The 16320-nt window shown below is 34.5% G+C and overlaps 3 protein-coding genes across 6 annotated transcripts; 2 read left to right on the forward strand and 1 right to left on the reverse strand.

The window, feature by feature from the left end:
* Positions 1 to 493: 493 nt before the first annotated feature.
* Positions 494 to 2469, reverse strand: LOC115449000 (DNA replication complex GINS protein SLD5). Its single transcript, XM_030176652.2, has 2 exons — positions 1600 to 2469; positions 494 to 709 (listed from the first exon to the last, which is right to left on the reverse strand). Exons 1-2 carry the CDS (start codon positions 2174 to 2176, stop codon positions 636 to 638), a joined length of 651 nt encoding a protein of 216 aa, XP_030032512.2. The 5' UTR covers positions 2177 to 2469; the 3' UTR covers positions 494 to 635.
* Positions 2470 to 3890: 1421 nt separating this feature from the next.
* LOC115449004 (opsin-1-like) lies at positions 3891 to 8696 on the forward strand. Of its 2 annotated transcripts, none has more exons than XM_030176658.2 (9): positions 3891 to 3911; positions 5357 to 5519; positions 5604 to 5724; positions 5823 to 5940; positions 6020 to 6233; positions 6308 to 6455; positions 7082 to 7192; positions 7313 to 7479; positions 8136 to 8654. In XM_030176658.2, exons 2-9 carry the CDS (start codon positions 5380 to 5382, stop codon positions 8260 to 8262), a joined length of 1146 nt encoding a protein of 381 aa, XP_030032518.1. In that variant the 5' UTR covers positions 3891 to 3911; positions 5357 to 5379; the 3' UTR covers positions 8263 to 8654. The 2 variants fall into 2 exon arrangements, with proteins under 2 accessions (XP_030032518.1, XP_030032517.1); XM_030176657.2 differs by lacking the exon at positions 3891 to 3911 and adding an exon at positions 5100 to 5281 and having other exon boundaries at positions 8136 to 8696.
* A 313-nt stretch (positions 8697 to 9009) lies between these two features.
* Positions 9010 to 16108, forward strand: LOC115449003 (general transcriptional corepressor trfA). 3 transcript variants are annotated; one of them, XM_037444785.1, is made up of 9 exons: positions 9010 to 9869; positions 10022 to 10089; positions 10187 to 10354; positions 10663 to 11406; positions 11961 to 12269; positions 12688 to 13118; positions 13228 to 13378; positions 14200 to 15170; positions 15240 to 16108. In XM_037444785.1, the coding sequence occupies exons 1-9, from the start codon at positions 9755 to 9757 to the stop codon at positions 15592 to 15594; spliced, it is 3312 nt and encodes a 1103-aa protein (XP_037300682.1). In that variant the 5' UTR covers positions 9010 to 9754; the 3' UTR covers positions 15595 to 16108. The 3 variants fall into 3 exon arrangements, with proteins under 3 accessions (XP_037300682.1, XP_030032514.2, XP_030032515.2); XM_030176654.2 differs by having other exon boundaries at positions 9015 to 9869; positions 11961 to 12215; XM_030176655.2 differs by lacking the exon at positions 9010 to 9869 and having other exon boundaries at positions 10165 to 10354.
* Positions 16109 to 16320: the final 212 nt, after the last annotated feature.

A 16320-nucleotide genomic window follows, 5' to 3' on the forward strand; every position in this document is an offset into this window, starting at 1 on the left:
TGACCAAATAGACTCAAATAGAATCAACGGAAAATATTGCAAAAACTGGGATAATCTATTCCTTCTGAGTTCTTCCGTTGCGTGCACTGCGTAAAGTTACGCAACAGGAATGACTGAATTGTTACAATTAAAAAAAAATAAAAAATCGTTTTCAATTACATTTGGTACGAAGACATGTAGTTTGGGATCCTGGGGAGAACATACGCTACTTTCTATGTCGGAAAAATATATTGTGGAACTTTTATTTCGGAAAATCTTCACGCAGGCAAAGGCGCAAGCAAAAGCTAGTTGATTCATAAAGCAGGTCATAATATTATCATGAATAATTAATCGTGTATTGACTTATAATATTTTGCATGACAAAAAGTCGAGATATACAATCTATATACATTGCTATGTAAATTCAAGTAGATATAGATTGAATTTGTCGAGTTACTTTTTCAATGGGACACTTTTGTACATTATGTATGGCCTATCTTTAATATACAACATCTTAGCAAAGAATTATATTTATTTATAGGCAATACTAGTAGTGAGTGACAATGTCAGAACTTAAAAGGAATATCAATTTATACATAATCTTTTGTATTTGAATGAATTAAAGAAAAATTATATATATTGTGTGTAATTTCATTTCAAACGAGTTGCACTTTTCCATTTTTCACCAGGTCCGCTATTGGTTTGTACCGCAAAATATGTTGTGATCCCTCTGAAACATACTCGACAAATATAAAATGTGAATGAAATTTAAAACAATTAACAATTGTCATATGAATTGAATGATAATTATTATATATTAATTTGATATACATTAAAATGGTATTATTGGAAGGGATGAATGTCACCTTTACATCTGCACTTCTATCAAGTTGATTTACAGAACTTTTAATATTAGGATTCTGTAAACTCCTTTGTAATGAAAAGTTACACTACTTATTGTGTATGATTTTACAACAAATTTGCTTGTCATACTGTTACGTTTTTAAGGTATTAAATTTAACTTCTAAAACCTTTATATGATTTATTGAGTAGTAATGGCACTCCAGTGGGTGAAAACATGTATTATACAGGGTGTCCCAGAAAGTAGTGTCAAGCAGAGATCCAGAGATAGAGCACCCTTGGGGTAAAATTATGGAAATGTTGGTGTAAAGTGAAAAACTTAAGTTCTATTTATTATAACTTAAATTTTCTTCTTTAAATTAAAAAACTAAACAGGTGACTTTGTGGTTCTAAGGTAGGTCAAAAACTTCTCCAGAATCTCAACTTACATATGCATTAAAAAAACATAGTCTTTTATGGGGGCTATTTTGTCTAAAATCAGCCTTAAAAGACAGCGAGGTGGAAAATTCTTAAAATTTGCCATTAGATTACAACTAACCGAAAATGACTGCAAGAAAGCTATAAGTTAAACATTTGGTATATTCTTGTGTTTAAGTACAATATTTTTATTCATTCTCATGGTTTAAAGTTTGTAAACATGGGTGTAACTCTTTTACCTGCGATTACAATGGACCTAGGGATAAGAGACCGAATTATTGGTAAGCATGTCGTTTTACTTTGGGCAAGCCTTAATATAATAGTGTGTTTAAATGTATTCACCTTCTAAATCTATTTCTTCATCTTCACCTGTAAGATCTTCTAATACAACACCATTAACCATCTCATTTGCTTTCAAGAATACATGTGTCTGCAAATTTGGATACTCAGCAATCTTGTTCATTTCAAGAGCTTGCATGTTACTAGGCACTTTATTTAATATAACAGACTTAATATGATTCTCAATATTTAATAAATAGTCCTGGGCGTATTTGTATTCTGATGGTGTTAGGTAATTTGTACTAGTTTCCAGCCTTAGCCTTTCTTCATTTAATATAGGTATGCAATATTTTTCTATTTTATTTAGCCTAGTTTTTAGATAATTACAAATAACAAATTTTATCCGATTAAGTTCCATTTTATGAATCGAAGCACGTAAATCCGTTTTGGCCAATTTATTTATATTTCGCTCCATGTGTTGTATTTGTCCCAACATACATTCGACCATATCATTATGATGCGGGAGAATTTCAGGAGCTAGACGTTCATTTTGCCATGCAGTTTGTAATGTTTTGAGGACGGTCTCTGCTGTTATTTCCTCCTCCTCATCACTTAAGTCTAAATGTACATTTGATTCCATGCTATACACAATAGATAACACTTGTATGAAAAACTAAGATAAAGACTAAAACTACGATCTAATCTAAAGCTCTTCTTCAACAATAACACAAAAGCAGCTGAACAATATAATTGGATATTTAGTTAAAATCTACAGAAAGCTTTCACTAAAGAACAAGAAATTATTACGGAAAACTTTTCACTGGTAGGTAGTTATTACATTTCACTTTAAAAATGAAAGTTGAATCTTATTCTTTAGTCTGTGAAACAAAGAATATAGTACTCTCTAACGAAATGTCAAAACGCAAAAGGTGAACGTTTAGTTTTTTATAGGCATATACAAAAATATGGCAAAGATGCGGATTATACAGCTTTTTGTGACAAAATAATGTTTTTCAAAATAAAGACGTTTGAAAAGGAAACATTAGCACATTCTATTATTTTACTTTTTGGTCGTTTGTAGAACACTAACTTTCATTAGTAGGTAGTTTTAGTACGCATGAAAGAGGATATTTATTCCGATCTAAAGTAATCTCACATCGCGCCATATACCTGTGAAGGGTAGGTAATAAAATAAAATATATATATAAATTACGAATAAACTTACCATTATTATGGGCAAATTATATGAAAATGTGCCTCGCACTACTTGAAATAGATTGGCGTTTATTGAAGCGTAAAAAAAGACCGGCGGTAAAATATAAATAACTTTAAAACTGAAGAGTCTCTATGACATAAGAATTTATATTAAATATATAACTTGTTTAAGCTTTTTAATCAAATTTATTATTCACCATGAGTATGTACTTAGTTACCTAATTATACAATTTCAAAAAAATTATCATTTATACCAGGATAATAAAGCAACCTACCTAAATAAACCTTCTCTTATGTCTAACCACCAAAGGTGTAATCCTATTAGGTGCTTCCTTACGCTACTTAGTAGCCTCATAACAATATTAGCTGGGTAAGACTGTCATAAGATACAGAGACGAATGAGGCTATTTATCAAGTAGGTATTTCAAAATACCTAATTAATATTACGATGATAAAATTTTATTAGATTATTTTATTGAAAAAGACTGTACGTAAATTCTGTACGAATTGAAATTAATAAGAAGACTAAACATATAATTAGGTAGATATTTGATATATTATATGCCAAGATATAATGGTGCGCTTCAATGATACTAAAATAAATAGGCCAGCTATTTTAATAAAGCTAGTATGCGTGACCGCTGCGTCATACACTGCCCCTCTATAAATCTTTTTTGTACGCGCATAATGACGCCTGCTGTTGCACGGTTCCCATTAAAATGTAAAGAAAATTATGTTCATATAGTACAAAAAATAATAAACCCGGTAATAATTTTGCCTAATTATATAAAATTGAATTTGTAAAGGTATCCAAACTCTTGCATCAATTCATCTCATCATCATCATTTTATATACAATTATTTTAAAAAGAAATTTACTTAACTGATTTGTTTTTTTTTTTCTCTTCTACTTTGGTACAAATCTACAATATGGTCCGTATACTCAATTAATAATGTTTGTGTCCTATCAAAAATATAATTGAATTTGTAGTTTTAAACGTCGTAACATATTTTAAAATTTACTGGCTAATAGAAATATTTACTTTGAACAATTTTACCCCCTTTTTTAGGATATGCTGATTACATAAACTGGCAACCCAAAAACTGGTGAACTCAGTTTATGTCAACGGCCTTATTTTACGGGAAGTGACTATAAATAATGTAAGTTACCGGTGTTATGTGACGCTATTCGTTGTTTTAGATCGACCTTTATAGTTTCTGCACGCTTTAACGACACAAATATACATTTTTAGGCAATATAAATCCGTATAGCAACAAGTGTGAGCGCAGTGATAGCTCGCAGTGCACTGAGCGCGGGAAGGGGATGTAGGGGTGAACAGTTCACCTCTATTTTTTTCGACGCCTTTACAACTTTCAGTGTCTATGTAAATGTATTCTCCCTGATGTAGGTAAAAGGTATAGGTCCATAATTAAAATGGCATTCGATTCCGAAATGCCTTAGAATACTTAGTTACTTAAACTTTCTATTATTGTTCTACTGGCCACGCCAGCCTTTTCTGGTAAATAGATACTTAGACAATATGCGTAATGCATAAAATAACAGATTTATTTATGTATGCATTCCTAAATACACGAAATAGTATAAGTAGATATTTCTGTGAAGTCGGTACTTACTTGAAAGTGATAGATTTTTTGTTGGCGGCAGTAAGTACATGGCGCGTCTTTTCTAGATGGTCTAAAGGTATATAGACAGTAAGTAATTTAGTATGATACTTTCATATATACCTTATATAGGTACTTTAGATTGGCAGGCACTTCTTTTTGTTAGAAACAATTACTTATAATTTATGACTAGGATTATTGCATTGAAGCTACTGTCTTCCAAGAAAATTATCTTATAGCGATAACGGCACCCTGGTGTGGTAGCAACATATTTAAACTATGGATCGGGAAGTCCTGGGTTCTAATTCCAGATTTCAGCCCGGTAGGTATTTACTTATAGGACAATTGTAAAACATAGCTGTGAGTTCTCATTTGCTTACTCCATCTTCGTCATTAGGTGTTCTCTAAATTACTGTAAGATTGAACTCATAAAGTTAAAACAAGTTTCAAATAAATACTTTAACTTTGGGGACTATAATATTACGAAATGTACTTACCTACCGTGAATCTGAAAAATGAAAAAATAAATATTGATTTAATTTTAAAATATACTTACCTACGAGGCAGAGTTTGCAAGGGTGTGTGAACAAAAAATAAAAATTAGGTTAAACATATGAAGCCGGACCTGGAAAGTCTCAAGTAGGTAATGTATTCACCTTCTAAGACGCCACGTATATCTAATTATGAATATTGATTTTTCTTATGACGCTGGTTTTAATCCCCAAGGTGTGTATATAAGGCAAGCGTTGTCCAACAAACGACGAGTAGCCTCCACTGCCTCGGCAATCCAACCACTTCCCGAGATCGGTTATACTACATTAAAGACTGGAGTAGTTCGTCATACGATTTTCTTCAGTATTTTTGTATTAACCGTCTCCAAGCGACTTCCCTTATCCTGGACTCTTTAAGTAACGCTTTTAAAAATAATTAATATTTTAATGTTTTATTGAGAACTTTTAAAGACACGGTGTGTATTCCTTCAGGTTAAGTGTCAATCAGTGCGAAAATGACCATCTCAATGGATCCCGGGCCCGGTTTGGCGGCCCTGCAAGCATGGGGCGGCCAAGTCGCAGCTTACGGCGCTGCAAATCAAACTGTCGTCGACAAAGTGCCTCCAGACATGATGCACATGATCGACCCTCACTGGTGAATTCATTGTTTTTTTTTTTAATATGATTCTATAAATACTTTTCTGATTTGCATAATTACACTTTCTTTCTTATATTTTAGGTATCAATTTCCGCCTATGAACCCACTTTGGCATGCGCTGTTAGGATTTACAATTGGTGTTCTGGGATTTGTTTCGATATCGGGCAACGGCATGGTCATCTACATCTTTATGTCAACTAAGGTTTGTAACGACTAAATGAAAACGCATTCTATTCAAAGCAAGATATTACGGTTCAATAAGCTCGTAATTTATTTGTATTCATAAATATTTTATTACAGAGTCTTAAAACGCCGTCAAATTTGCTTGTGGTCAATCTTGCTTTTTCGGACTTCCTCATGATGTGCGCCATGTCTCCAGCTATGGTAGTTAATTGTTACTATGAAACTTGGGTATGGGGTAAGTATTTTCAAATATATTTCTACATAAATATTATTTTTCATATGATTTAGAACCTTAAAAAAAAATTCTTCTTTAGGTCCTTTTGCATGCGAATTGTACGCCTGTGCTGGTTCTCTATTTGGATGCGCTTCAATTTGGACAATGACTATGATAGCTTTCGACCGATACAATGTAATCGTTAAAGGTATAGCAGCTAAGCCCATGACCAACAACGGCGCCCTTCTTCGCATACTTGGAATCTGGGTATTTTCACTAGCTTGGACTCTCGCTCCCTTCTTTGGCTGGAACAGGTTACTATTTACTTAATTATTCAGAATATTTATATAAATAAATAAAGGTTTATGTACTACACATTAAATTTTAGATATGTGCCCGAAGGAAACATGACTGCCTGCGGAACAGATTACTTGTCCAAGAGTTGGGTCAGCCGAAGCTACATCCTTATCTACTCCGTTTTCGTTTACTTCTTGCCGCTTCTTCTTATCATCTATTCTTACTTCTTTATTGTTCAGGTAATAAAACAAAACACGATTAAAATTATTTTGAATACCATAATTGGTATAGTGTTAGCGGACATGAATAGAGACTAAGAAAAAAAAACTGATAGTTTTCACAGTAAAACAATAATAATGTGAGTTGACTAGGATTAGAATTTGTGCATAATATCTTACCAAAGAATAGCAATGTATATTTTTTTTTGGGGGGGAACTGCCATGTTTATCCCGCTAATGGTGTACAGGCGATCCCCCGGCTTAGCAACCACGGCAGCCCGATGATGAGTTGGTGGGCCCTACCGCTATCACTGGAGGTTCGGTAGCCTCCAGCTAGAAGGTCTTAGGGCCCGGTAGGAAGAAGGGAGGGGATAGAGGGAAGGAAGAGAACGGGAAGGAAAAGGAGTTTGTAGGATGGTTGGAAGGAAGGGAAGGGAAATGTTCACGAACCCTTTGACAGACCTCAATGTCAACTTAGCAACCAAGAGGCATACGCACGAGCTGTGCGCCTAGGGTCGCGGAAAATGTGCCCTCGTGCATGGGCGTGCATTTGATGTGGAGACCAAGCTCACAAAAATTGCCTCGGGGGAATGTACATAATTACCCACATGTAGTATTCACAAACTTTATAACTTGATATATTTTAGGCCGTAGCTGCTCATGAAAAGGCAATGAGGGAACAGGCTAAGAAAATGAATGTGGCCTCCCTCAGATCTTCAGAAGCGGCAAACACCAGCGCTGAATGCAAACTAGCCAAGGTTGGTTCTTATAATACTTAATATAAAATGATACGACTCTAGAAATTGATACCATATCTATTAAACTTTCCGTTAATTATATATTTTTACTTTATCAATAATTGAAACCATATGTCCCAGGTTGCATTAATGACCATTTCCTTATGGTTCATGGCGTGGACACCATACCTTGTCATCAACTATACCGGAGTGTTTGAAAGCGCACCCATTAGCCCTCTGGCCACTATTTGGGGCTCCCTCTTCGCCAAGGCTAACGCCGTCTACAATCCTATTGTATATGGCATCAGGTGAGTTTAACATATTACACACTAGCTTCAGCCCGCAGCTTCGCCCGCGTGGATTTCGGACTTCAAAAATGGAGGAGGTGCTCAATTTGTCGGGATGTTTTTTTAATGTATGGTGCAGGTGGTCCGATTGTCCGGTCAGGGTCTGATGGTGGGATCCTGGTGAAATCGAAGGAACTTTTAACCATTAAGGTTGCACACGCGACGGAAGCTTAAAAAATTGAGTAACATTTCCCGTTTTCCCAACATTTCCCTTCACTGCTCTGCTCCTATTAATTGTAGCGTGATGAAAAGTATACTATAACCAGCTCAGGAGTATGAAAAATAATTGTACCAAGTTTCGTTAAAATCCGTTGAGTAGTTTTTGTTTCTATAACGATTATACAGACAGACAGACAGACAAAAATTTTACTAATTGCATTTTTGGCATCAGTATCGATCCCTAATCACCCTCTGATAGTTATTTTGGAAATATATTTCATGTACAGAATTGACCACTCTACAAATTTATTATAAGTATAGATAGGAATTGCATTACATATCGATGTTGATTACAACCACTATCTCTGGATCGACTGTTGATAAGTTACGGCCGTTAATAAGGTGTTGAAACAGTCATATGTCTTCGTACTTTACCATGATTCATAAATTAATTTCAGCCATCCTAAATACCAAGCCGCCCTGTACGCCAAGTTTCCATCGCTACAGTGCCAGTCGGCTCCAGAGGACGCCGGCTCGGTTGCTTCTGGCACCACCGCGGTCTCCGAGGAGAAACCTGCAGCGTGAATGGACTTTACAAACAACGAACGACACTGCAGCCAACTGGAAATACGATTCTGCCGAAGCGATGTTCTTTATTATTTTTTATATGCAAACATTTTACATTTGTACAAAGCTGTAAACTCGAACACAGAGCGTGTGCTGGTTGCAAAATATTCAGGTTAGGTCATTACATGTAACATTTAGTATATGACTCCTGCGTATTTTGAGTTCACGTTTTGTGTCTCGAGTTGAACGTTGCACACTTTTCTTATGCCTTACATATGCTTGAAATTACGGTTAGCGACATGAAAAAATAAAAAAAAAATACAGTGAATATATAATGTCGTTAGACCGTTCCTTTACCTATGAGACTGCTCCCTTAGATATAGATAACGATAGATTTCTTAACGACGAAATAAGCTCTGTATCTTGGACAAATAAAGCATATTATTAAGCAAGCTGGCTGATGGCCATAAATTATGTTTTTATTGATAGTTACTTAACCTAATCTATTTAACTCATTTTTTCCCTACTGTAACCAATACACATGAAATAATAAATCTCAATTAAAGCACTTACCTATTTGAAATCAGCTAAAATGACAGAATTCTTTCTGCCATATTATCACGATTTCGACTTAGATACATTTCGTTCATGCATCTCTATATATCTACACGCATATTCAATAAACTCACACTTGAACCAGTATAGTAGCTTTGTCTTCCAAGTCGCATTAACTACTTCAGGGTGCCCATAGATACTCCTCTAAGATCTTTGCGCACTAGCACCTGAGGCTGTGGATGACCGCGCCACTACCCCCCACAGAAAGCCGACAATAGTAACAGTGAATATACCTACCTCAGAATAAACGGTATTAAGTAAATAGAACCAACATTCATTATCTGAACCCTAAGATATTATCTATTTTATTTTAATTAATGGCACGATATACATATTTCACTACCTACCCTGTCACTAGGTACTACAAGCTTCACGATATGTACCTCTGTCACAACAGAGTAGGCATCTACATACAAACGTATCTACAGAAAATAATAAATTATATAGGTACATTCATTCGTTTTGCCTCTTTCTACAGAGTGGCCACTTTTATGATAAAAATATCGCCTCAATCTATTCGAATGGGAAAAAACTGAGCGAAACGGAACAAAAACGTTGCTAAGCAACCGATCGAAACACAATCACGTCAAGTATCTTGGTATATTTATCTTTGTAGTGTATTATTTTTCCATATATATTATAATTCTCTTTGGTATTATCCAAGAGGTATTATCTATGTCAAGTACAAGCAAGCGTTTGCAACAGTTATATATAGTTTTTTGGAAGCATTGATTAGACTAATAGTATCAATAGTGTTTAAAATATACATACAAAAAGTTATATTGGTGACTAAAATAATTTAACGTTTGGTCAGAAAACTGATCCTAAAGGTTTTTTAATATTGAATACATTCGTATACCATATTAATTATTATTGTGCAGGAGGTATTAGTGAAATGGCTTGCAAAACGTCTTATGAGCTTCATCATAATTTTCCTAAGTTAGCCGATGAATCAGGGTTTACATTTAGCAGTCACCGTCCACGAGTACACATAGATTGGAAAAAAATAAGTAAGTATACAGATAATGCCACAAAATTCATTGATTAAAAAGTCTTGTTGATAATAAATACTGTCGCTTTTTTGTACGACATATTCTTTTAATAAAAGTAGTTTCTATATAAATTCTAATTTGACTAGTTTATATGTGGACCCTTGTTTCAGAACTCATTGATATAGAACGTCTGATACGGGAGAGAACGTTTTCTGTTATTGAACAACACATTAACGATGTAAGTTTCCTATTAGAACCTGAATTCTTTACATTGGTCAAGATTGAGTACAATTTTATCATCACAAAAGTACAGACCCATTATTTATTTCATATAGATTTTGGACTGCGTTTTGGAATCCGAATTTGATGTCCGCATTTTGGATGATGGAGTGATAAAAATGTTTCGCTTAGCGCAACTCGCCGTTGAATATCAACAGTTTTGCCGACATTACCTCGATCGAAGTGTCTATGTATTACGACAGGAAATAAGTAATGTTGCTCAGGTTGTTACTTTGATTATATTTTTAATTACTTAAGTTGATAAAAACGCTAAAAGCCGCAATTAATATTATTAATAATACAGCAGATAAAACTATTTCCAGATAATTTTCTCAAGTGATAATCTTTATTATATTCTGAAATTATCACTTATTATTATATGAATACTTCGTTATGATCTTAACTTTAAATGAACTATTTTGAAATTCTGTGTTAGTTTGTTTTTAAAGTTTATTTAGTATATCGGTAATTACTAATTTATCTAGACACGAAAATACGATTGTTATAATTTTAATCCTAGTATTTACTTCAGGAACTGGATGTAACGAAAAAAAACCTACGTGACAAGGAGGAAGAACTTAGAAAGCTTAGAAAAAGGACACGTCATACTTATAAAACGCCATTACCCTACGGCAATGATAACATAGCTGCTGTGATTTTAAAAACTCTTAATAACAGAGGAGATTTATTTGCCACTAGTTCTAGAGGCGATTTAGATCAATATAATAAATGCGCGTTCTGCGACAAAGTCTTTCTGAATCAATTGTATTTACAAAGTCATATTGTTCGTCGTCATCCAGATCAAAATTATTTGCCAGACAAAGAAACGAACAATAAAACTCGTGTTAATGAAAACAACAATGAGAATAATAAATTAAACACAGAAATAATTGAATTAAAACATAAATTAGAAGAAATGCAAGTATTAATAGCTAATACTAATAAGCAAGACAAATCTCCAGTTCACAAAAACAATATAGATAATAACAGCAACCCCAATAAAGTTGGATTCAAACACATGAAAGACGCTGAAGTCTCTACAAATAATGAAGATTATCTACTTAACAAAATTGAAGAGTGGAAAAAAGAAGAACATGAAAAATGCTACAAGGAGATTAATACTTTAAGAAACCAGATCATGGATACAATAAATTCGTTCAGACAAAAAGAAGCACATCCAGAGGAAAAAGACCTCAGCACGCTAAATCAACTTCGAACCACGATCCTCGAACAAGGCGCAGAAATACTTGCTTTGAAACAAGAATTGAAAAAATCGGTTAGTATTAAAATTATAAATTTCGATAAGTTATGCTTCATATTAATAAAACATAAGGTAAGTAATTAGCAAAATACTGGCTAAATTTAGTGTTATAAATGATTCCTTCCTAACACAATTTTAACCACCGCGGCCAATCTCAAGAGAGATCAAACAGGTACGCAAGAGATATTATAGTGAACAAGTGTGTGCGCAATACACAGGTGCACTCTCTGTTCCTTCACTCTCATAGTCCGGTGTGACGGCAATCCGACATGACCGGCAGGCGCAGGACCAACGGCTTTACGTGCTTTCTGAGGCACGGGGATATCATACATATATATATGTGTATATATCATACCTCCAACTTCTTGACTTCGATCTGCGACTGAGTAATTATTAAGGTGGAAAAACCCAGTCACAATATTTTTTTGGCCCTATCCGTGATTTGAACACAGGACCTCAACACGGTAGCCTTACTCAAACCGTGTACAATTATAACTACGCTACCGAGGCAGTCAAGTTATAAATAATATTTTACTTACAAACAATTTCAGTTCTATATCTTTTTTTAGGAAAACGAAACAGAGATTAAGTATTCTGAAAGAATAAAGGAGGCAGAAGATCAAATATCCTTCTGGACAAAACGTACCGAAGCCCAATCTAAGCAATACGATTCGCTACTCCAGAAATTGAACGATGTTACAAAAGATGCAAAAGAGTTGCGTGAATTAGCAGAGAAAGAAAGGAAACGAGCTGAGCAGTTAGAGACACTATTGTTAGAAAATAATCGCAACAACAAAAGTTCAGAAAGGACCGCTTCTCCAAGTGTAAATAACATAAATAAGATCCTTCCCAGAATACAGTTTCTGTCCACCCATAAGGTTTTTATTTAGCATGAAAATCTTGAATTCTATACAAGTATAAACGCGAATGTTTGGATGCATATTTGTTACCCAATCACGCCAGTACGGCTCAATGGATAGGGATAGAATTTGACACGGAGTTAGATTTTATATTGAAATAGCACATAGGCTCATTTTCACCCCGGCAATATATATAGCGGGATTTATCACGGAAAAACTGTTTCGCGCGGATGAAGCCACGAGCAAAAGCTAGTATAGAATAATGTACAAAAAGTGTAGATTATAATAATTCGACATATCCGAATACTGAAGTTTCTGCTCATAAAATCTGTAATCTGTGGGGGCTCTTAGAATATATTAGACGCAATCTAAAACTTACGGAATAGTCAGCACATTTTGTGACATGTGTAAAAAAGGAAAATGTTTGATATTTCAGAGCCCAAGTCAACCACCGAAGAATGACTCTGTGGAGAAAAATACTCCAAACCAATTCTTAAATAAACAATCGCCCTCTAAATCCAATAAATTAACAGATCGTGAAACATTAGAAAATTTGCATCGTAAAGCACAAGAGCTCCTTCGTATGAGTTCTTTAAGTTCTAGCTTATCCGATTCATCGAGTATTGAGAAAGCCAAAGTTATATCTAAGGAAAGTAATGAAGTAACAGAGATGAGTAAGAAAAAGCCCAAGATGGTAAACTACGTAAGAAGTAATTCAAATAAAGAAGAGAATCATAACAATTTACAAAATCCTACAAAAACCAAAAATTTTGAAATTCCTAAACCTAAAGACAGAAAAATAAATAAGAAGAAATCAAAAACCTACATGAATGGAGCCTTAAAGGAAAGTTCACTTGCCATTGGCAGGTAGGTTGTAATTAAGCACTTTAAAGACATCATGATATTGTATTTGAAGGCTTCAATGTAAGGAAAAGGATTAATTTATGTACTATTAATATTTTTTGTTTGGTTAAAGCCCTGTGAAGATAATAAGAGCCAAAATAGCAGAAGACGTTCATAGCCGTATGGTGTCACTCGGTGTTGACCCTCTTAAAAGTAGGCTGCCACAAACTGTATATCAAAGCCAACGTGTATATCTGCAAAAGCGACAGGAACATAAAGCAAAGGTAATCTTAGTTTTGAATATATAAGCTACTAACTTTAGCTCGTAGCTTCTCCCGCGTGCAAGAATTTTCCGTAATAAAATCCAGATATATATTGTCCAGGGCAGAGGCGGCCTTTGGAAGAGGCGAACCGGGCAACCGCCTGGGGCCTCGCGCTTACAGAGGCCTCGTGCGGTGCCTCGCAGGACCTTTTTTTTATGATCTTACCGACGAAACTGTTACAGCAGGGAAACGTTTTCTTTATTCTGCCCGGGGCCTCGCGTCTGGTTCTTTTTGCTTTCGCCTGGGGCCTCGCGTCGTTTAAGGCCGCCACTGGTCCAGGAATAAGAAGCCTTATATGCTTACCAGGGTCTCAATCACCATAGCATATTTCATCGAAATCCGTTGAGTAGATTTTAAGTTTATCGTGTTCAGATAGGAAGACAAATGCGGAGGGGGACTTATAGTAATTGTCATATTTCAGTCAATTTACATAAAACCATATTGAACTATTAACTTAAACTTTTCTCAAGAATTGCACTAAATATCTTTTAGTAAAAACCGTACAAAAATCTGTTCAGTACATTTTGAGAAAATCGATCACATACGGATAGACAGCTTTTGGGGACTTTTTTTATAATATGTATAAATAGATATATATCATTAGACATCATATTATTCTTAGTCTGCTCTTCCTTAAAGCTGTTGTATGAACTTTAAAAAGGAGCCGTACATTGTAAGTCAATTTAGGTACATGGTTTTTATTGAATATAAAATTATAGATTAGTTTCTCAAACTTATTTTCATTATTATTAATATTTTTAATAAACATATTTCTTTTTCAGTTAAATCCATCACATGAAAAAATTAGACATTCTATTATAGCATATTTGGATTCTAAAACAATGAATGGACAAGACAATATCTTGTCTACTAATAAATATAATACCCAAGAGAATATGCCGAAACGATTTCAAAATTTAAGGTCCATGATATCTGGTGTCAAAACGAAAGCAATTTCTTTGATGAAAGTGAATGATTTAAATGTAAAAAATAAACGTAAGACATTCGGCGCGGAAGTAGCAAAACGCGCAATATCATTATTAAAAACGCCCCCGGGATCTGCACCTAACAGTCCCAGAAAAGAAAATCCTTCATCAAAAGGCGATAAAAATCCCATCGACGACTTGCCACAAAATTTCAGTAACGAAGTTAATACTGATTTAATAACTGTTAAGAACATAAAAACTGCAAAGCGAATTACGAAAAGTGCCACAATAAGTAAATCCAATTCTAGTGAATCGCTTGAAAGTGAACAAAAATATTTTAACACCACTAAATCTCAGAAATCAATAAGAGGTATAGACAACTTAATAAAGTCTCCAGCTCGTCGACCATCTTCAACGAATTCAGACTACGATCGGATTTCTATTAATCATACAAAACCGAATAATGATGTCTTGACACGGACACAGTCTGCATTGGATCTGTGTAGCACCAAGGTTGATACAATGCTTAGAACTAAAGGGTCAGAGACAGATAACTGCGAAAGTAGTGATGAGGTAAAATCGCCATCAGATATACAACCAAATCCGAAGTCTAATGAAGATGCTTTCACGAAAAGGACTAAAGGTGTATTAAAAAATGCGTCCTCAACATCATCTTTAAATAAGAAAAAAGTTATATTCGATATGGATGCAATTCAAATGAAGTCATTGAGCGCTACACCTTCGCAGAGTATTACTGAAAAAAGTCAGAACGAAAATTTTGAACTAGGTCTGACAAATTTAGATACCGAGGAATGGGACTTATCAAGGTATGTTTTTTTGAGTTCTACATTAATATCAATTTATTCGTGGAAGAATAATTTCTTACAAATTTACAGCATTGAAAATGAACCATTGAAAAATGACACGAAACTGAAACGCACGAGTCCGAAGATTGCTGAATTGAAACAAACTATAGAATCTCAATTGGTTCGCCGAACTGAGACATCTGCAGGACTTGTTGGCAGAGTAGACGTGCTAGGCTTAAATAAATTAATTACTAATGATTATAATATAGGCGGTAGTAATACAAGTTTGGGTAGTTCCATATTAGATGAGTCAGACAGTATACCAGCAGTAAATAAAAAATCTTTCGCCGTACCAAAGAAAGCATCTGAAAAAGAAAATAGCGAATTAGACATTTCAGAATTCAGTATTGATGGTATTCATATCAATAAAAACGAATCTTTTTAACAAAAAACGTATATTACATTATTTGTTCCAAAATGGATCAATATTTTCTGAATACTGTTTATTTATGTTTAAAAACGAATTGGAGTCATATTTCCAACAATATCTATATAGGCAGATTTTTGGCACTTTTTGACCTTAAAAGTATTCAAACCTCTAATGGTCCCAGTCTTTTGATCCTTATAACTATAAGCAACAGGTAGAAAAAGGGCTGATTATAAATATGTATGAAACTTAGTGTCGCAAAAATCCGTCGGTATATAATTTTCGAAGTCTGTCAATGTAGACCTTAATGTCTTCAAAAATGATGAACAGTCCCCTAAGAAAGCTTTCTTGTAGCTACAGCGTAATGTAGATAAGTGTCCTTGCTGCCCCATGTCAAAAATGCGTTTGTATATACTTAAGACTACACATTGTACGCATTTTCTGTGGTAATTTCATTATTGTCTACTCGATGGGTATAAGGCAGAAGCACTGTTTTGTTTATAATACCTAATAAAACGTGTTATTCCAAAAACCTGTATTAATTAATTACGTGCATAATATAACAATCATAATATTATGTCTAGCTGTTTTTATCCCACTCACTCACACGTGTTCACGTATAAACTTTCTTTGAAACGATTTAGTTTAATTTCTACGGCCGTCTGAGTGCCGAACGTCCACCCATTCTGTGTTTTTGTACGCTAGGTCTTCAAACCGAATGTAGTACACCCATGCACGGGGGTA

The sequence above is a fragment of the Manduca sexta genome, chromosome 28 (genome assembly GCF_014839805.1).
Source record: "Manduca sexta isolate Smith_Timp_Sample1 chromosome 28, JHU_Msex_v1.0, whole genome shotgun sequence".
NCBI classification, from domain to species: Eukaryota; Metazoa; Arthropoda; class Insecta; order Lepidoptera; family Sphingidae; genus Manduca; species Manduca sexta.

What these genes read in the sequence shown, in the direction of transcription:
- LOC115449004 (XM_030176658.2), top strand. Translation starts at nt 5,380, where the DNA reads ATGACCATCTCAATGGATCCCGGGCCCGGTTTGGCGGCCCTGCAAGCA. An exon ending in CACATGATCGACCCTCACTG is followed by an intron (nt 5,520 to 5,603) that starts GTGAATTCATTG and finishes CTTATATTTTAG; the next exon opens with GTATCAATTTCCGCCTATGA. An exon ending in CTGAATGCAAACTAGCCAAG is followed by an intron (nt 7,193 to 7,312) that starts GTTGGTTCTTAT and finishes CATATGTCCCAG; the next exon opens with GTTGCATTAATGACCATTTC.
- LOC115449003 (XM_037444785.1), top strand. Translation starts at nt 9,755, where the DNA reads ATGGCTTGCAAAACGTCTTATGAGCTTCATCATAATTTTCCTAAGTTA. An exon ending in CATAGATTGGAAAAAAATAA is followed by an intron (nt 9,870 to 10,021) that starts GTAAGTATACAG and finishes CCCTTGTTTCAG; the next exon opens with AACTCATTGATATAGAACGT. An exon ending in GAGGAATGGGACTTATCAAG is followed by an intron (nt 15,171 to 15,239) that starts GTATGTTTTTTT and finishes ACAAATTTACAG; the next exon opens with CATTGAAAATGAACCATTGA.
- LOC115449000 (XM_030176652.2), bottom strand. Translation starts at nt 2,176, where the DNA reads ATGGAATCAAATGTACATTTAGACTTAAGTGATGAGGAGGAGGAAATA. An exon ending in TGAAGAAATAGATTTAGAAG is followed by an intron (nt 710 to 1,599) that starts GTGAATACATTT and finishes AGTATGTTTCAG; the next exon opens with AGGGATCACAACATATTTTG.